The sequence below is a fragment of the Asparagus officinalis genome, unplaced genomic scaffold (assembly GCF_001876935.1).
Source record: "Asparagus officinalis unplaced genomic scaffold, Aspof.V1 AsparagusV1_Un453, whole genome shotgun sequence".
Lineage (NCBI taxonomy): Eukaryota > Viridiplantae > Streptophyta > Magnoliopsida > Asparagales > Asparagaceae > Asparagus > Asparagus officinalis.
The window spans coordinates 47,863-52,040 of record NW_017972718.1 but is presented as its reverse complement, the minus strand read 5'-3'; the positions used below and the strand labels follow the sequence as shown (position 1 = coordinate 52,040).

The 4,178-nt window shown below is 37.7% G+C and overlaps 1 protein-coding gene across 1 annotated transcript in view; it reads right to left on the bottom strand.

Annotated features, from left to right (window-relative positions):
- Nucleotides 1-3,378, bottom strand: part of LOC109827809 (cytochrome P450 CYP82D47-like) — a 4,650-nt gene extending 1,272 nt beyond the window's left edge. Inside the window, exon 1 of the mRNA XM_020394829.1 lies at nt 2,206-3,378. Coding sequence (XP_020250418.1) covers nt 2,206-3,150 — 945 coding nt within the window. The 5' untranslated portion in view covers nt 3,151-3,378. The remainder of the gene's footprint in view (nt 1-2,205) is intronic.
- Between the last annotated feature and the right edge of the window lie 800 nt (nt 3,379-4,178).

The window sequence follows — 4,178 nt, the reverse complement described above, 5'->3', positions numbered from 1 at the left end:
ATGTGTTGCCACCTTATTTAGCTTATTTAGCAAAATGAGTTACCAAGAGATAGGAGTGATGAGGTCCACCTTCTCATAAATGACTAGCAGGGCAGGCCTGAACACTAGGACATCTCTTGACACACGCACACACTCACCTACCCACACACATGTGCTCGTGCGCACACACACACAGAGGCCGTGTACTGTTTCTTCTTTATATATCTGTATAGGAAGGTTGAAAATTAGCGGAACAGTTGATTTCCTCCATTTTAGGCTTGATAATATTTTTGGGGAGAAAGCAAGGAGAGAGGGAAAGGTTAAATTTGTTAGAGATAAACCGGGCCTATCCCTTCCAAGTTTCTGCATTCTTGAGAGGAAAACCCATTGCAAGTTCACAGTCAATAATTCCCTCTGAATCATAACTCCTCTTTAGAGATCTGCTATGATTTTTGCGCTGTTAACTTCTATATCTGTTGGCTTGTGCGTTTGAAATGTAAATGTAAAATATTTTGATGTTAGCTGAAATTTTTTGGCTATGAACGGCGCATATAGGAAAAGGACACCGTGAGATGGGGCCTGAAAGGCTTTGTGAAGCGGTTAGCATGGCGGGCCTTATAGTATGGTGGACATTTTGGTCTTATTTTAATTAACTAAATCTAGCTTATTTTGTGGTTTTGTCATCATATGATAAAAGTGAGACGGACACACTCAAAACTTGAGATCGATTTGAAATGGAAAGAAACTCTAGGCAGCTAATATTAGATGTTTTCCGTTGCCATTTATGAAGAATGTATAGTGCTCTGCAATTTTGATGCAACCAGATAGCTAGGTGCCAAGTAAATTGGATTATTGCTAACAAAGTAAACCTACTCCTTTCCAAGTCTCTGAACTGGAGTGAAAATGCCTTGCTTATTTCCTATCCACAGATGATTTTTTAAATTTCTTTGCAGTTGGCATGGACGAATGATTAATCTTCATAGGCTTCTTAGTGTTATATTTATTAGAGCACATGCAATGCGTTGCCATTTGGAAATGACAAAAATGTGAAATAAAAAATCCTATGTAAACACTCAATGAGAAAGACAACCTGTCTAATAAAATTATAAATCCTGAGGAACCTTATGGGATCTCTGACACCTATTGTGAAATGTAAAGTCTCCACCAAGCTTCCAAGAAAAAACTTGTAGATTTAAGATTGTCAACTGCTTACCCAGTATCAATAATGAGATAAATAACTTGCAAGTCTTTTGGTTTAGTGATCTAAGCATATATCTTATCCGATTTTAGTGTTTGGAAGGTTCAACGGTACTCTTTTTAAATGGTAGTTTAGCCGTTAAGGTGATTAATTATTCCCTAAGGATCATATATCGGATGCCCATTTTTGAAGGAATTTGTTCAAATGGTGCAGGTCGATGAAAGGTTCTTGAAATAGTTTGTGATGCAAATCATAATGAGGATGAAGGTTCTTGGGGGCTGTAGGTACAACAATTTATATATGAAATCAGTCAATTTTAGAGGTAGTAGAAATTAGCAAACTCATTTTCATAACAAAATGGCGAAATTGTTATCATAATTGACTGGATTAGGAGTAGGAGTAATAGCTGTCTAGTTCTGAGGATCTTTTTACATGATGTTAATAATGATGGCATAAACAAGCCACTAAACCATAAACTGGTAGTTCGATTCAATATGATTTTCTCCCTCTTAATGACACGAAGGCGCATGTTATGATGCAGCAGTTCATTAAAATGCTATTATTCATATACTTCTGCTTTTTACACTGCCTTTTTTAGTTCCATTTCAAACTCTTTTTCTTATAGTCATATTCAGCTTCAAGCATATTCCTAGTTGTTCTTTATTTCTTTTGTTAGGCATGACGAGACAGAAAAAAAAATGTTGATAGAAAACAGAATAAAATTTTAAAGAAAATTCCCCTTCTGAAATATATTTTTCGGAAACCTCTGTGGATACATGAGTAGACAGTATGTCATACTGAGTATGTGATATTTCCATAAGTGCATTCAGCTTTTTGGTGATCGTAGTTTTGTGCTTTCTGTGTTTGTAAAACCATGCTAAGGCTTCAATTTACATTCTATCTAATTGAACTGTGTTAAAATTGTGTTAAGGTATAGAACAACTTAAAAAGTGCCTCAACAAAAAGCGAGTTCTATACGTCCAGAAAACAACAAAATTCGAATGACAGATTAAGGGCATTCTACATACCAGGGAGGTGGATTTGATAACTTTATCTGAATCCAGTTCCGAGTACTTGACATCTTTCATAGTTGATAACATCACATCCATAAAGTCACAATCATCTTTAGCCTTTTGAGAAGCCCTCCTCTGCCGATGCTCCTCAATCAAGTTAGTCATAAGGGAATCCATGTCCTGAGCAACAGATTTCATTGCGGTTTCATTCCGATTGACATAAATCCACTTCAGAAAAGGAAACATGTCTGATGTTACGAAAGCATTTAACAGCTTGAAGAGCTGAGGAACTGCCCTTCTAAACCTCCATGCTTCATCAGAGGCAGTTACTGTCGAGCCAAAATATCGCTTGCCAGCAACCATGTTGGTAATTATGTTGTAAGCTGCATCTCCTAGTAATTGTTTCACGTCAACCTTAACGGGTCTCTGCTTGTTCTCTACCCACGTTCTATGCAGTTCCTTTATGAACATGTCAACTTCCATAGATCGTACATGCTTGAGCATCTCAAGACGAGTGTTTGAGAGGAGCTCTATTGTGGATATCTTGCGAATCGTGCGCCAATATGGGCCATAAGGTGCAAAACCCAACATGGCATAATCATAGCCCATATGCTTACCAGCTGCATAAGCAGGGCGAGAAGCAAGAGCCTTATCATTGGTAGATAAACAATCCCTTGCTCCTTCCTCATTGTTGACAACAAGCATCCGTCGCTGGCCTAATCGCAGCATGAAAACTGGACCACACTTATCTGCCATGTCTCCTAGTACCTGAGCAAGAGGCTTTGGCCCTTTGAGGAGATGAAGATGGCCGATTACGGGCAAGGCCCTCGATGGCTGAGGAGCCTCCTTGTAGTGTTTCGTGCTACTTCTCTTCCTTAGAAGCCTCCCAATCCATTGGTTGCAAAAGAAAACCAAGAAAATGGAAACACAAACATATTGTAACTGAAGAAGGAAATCCATTTGTCTCTTGTAGGTTTGTGGACTGGGCTGTAGAAGTGATCCTATTTATAAGTGCATATTAGGTAATTCAACATGATTGCAACTTTTCTCAACCATGGCGAACAAAGCATATCTTATGGTACATAAATAGTGAGCAAAATATTTTTGAATGGATCTATTGCAAACCCTTTACTGTATTCACAGGGTGAGTTTGCGCTTGAGAAATGGACAAAACTTTGCATATGTTATGGTTTAATTACGTACTTTTGTATTGTTCCTCTTTTTGAGCGGGTCTATTGAAGACCCTTTACTCTGTTCGCATGATGGTTTTTTTGTTTCTAAGAAATGGATAAAACTAGGCGTTTGTTTTGGTACAGTGATTGTATGTATTAGATATTAATTACTTTTTCTTCTATCGTTCTTTGTAAGGGATTTTTCCAAATGCTAACGAATCAATTCGCGTGGTGGCTTTTTTAATTATCTAGAAATAGATATAATATTTTGCGAACAGTTGGGAAAAGCAATCTGAATTGGTCAATGCCAAATCTTGCACCAGATCAAATTTGGGTAATTTTTATCAGATGAAGCAACGTAACAGCTGACTAAACGAGTCCTTTGAGTACTAGTGATGATGTCTCTGTTTTTTAAATTTACATGCAGGCATGACCAATGCTGAAAAAACAAATGGAAAAAAAATTGGATAATGGAGAATTCTTGTTGGCCAGCTCAAAATCAGGAAGGTTACCTGCAAACAAATCACATTGAGATGGAAATTTCAGTGTGTTCAGGTATTGTGGACGGATTTATTCATTCATGTTAAAGTAAGAGAGAGAGAGAATCTTGGGTAAATTTCCCTTGAATTGAATATTGAGTGTGCACATATATTTATACAAGTAGAGGAGTGTGAGGTTTGTTCTCCCAAGCAATGTGGGACTAAAACCCACTACAATACACTATTATCAACAGCCCCCTTCAAACTCATGTTGGATCAAACAAAGTGAGTTTGCGTACAAGAAACTGGAACCGATGAACAGGTAAGGCCTTTGTGA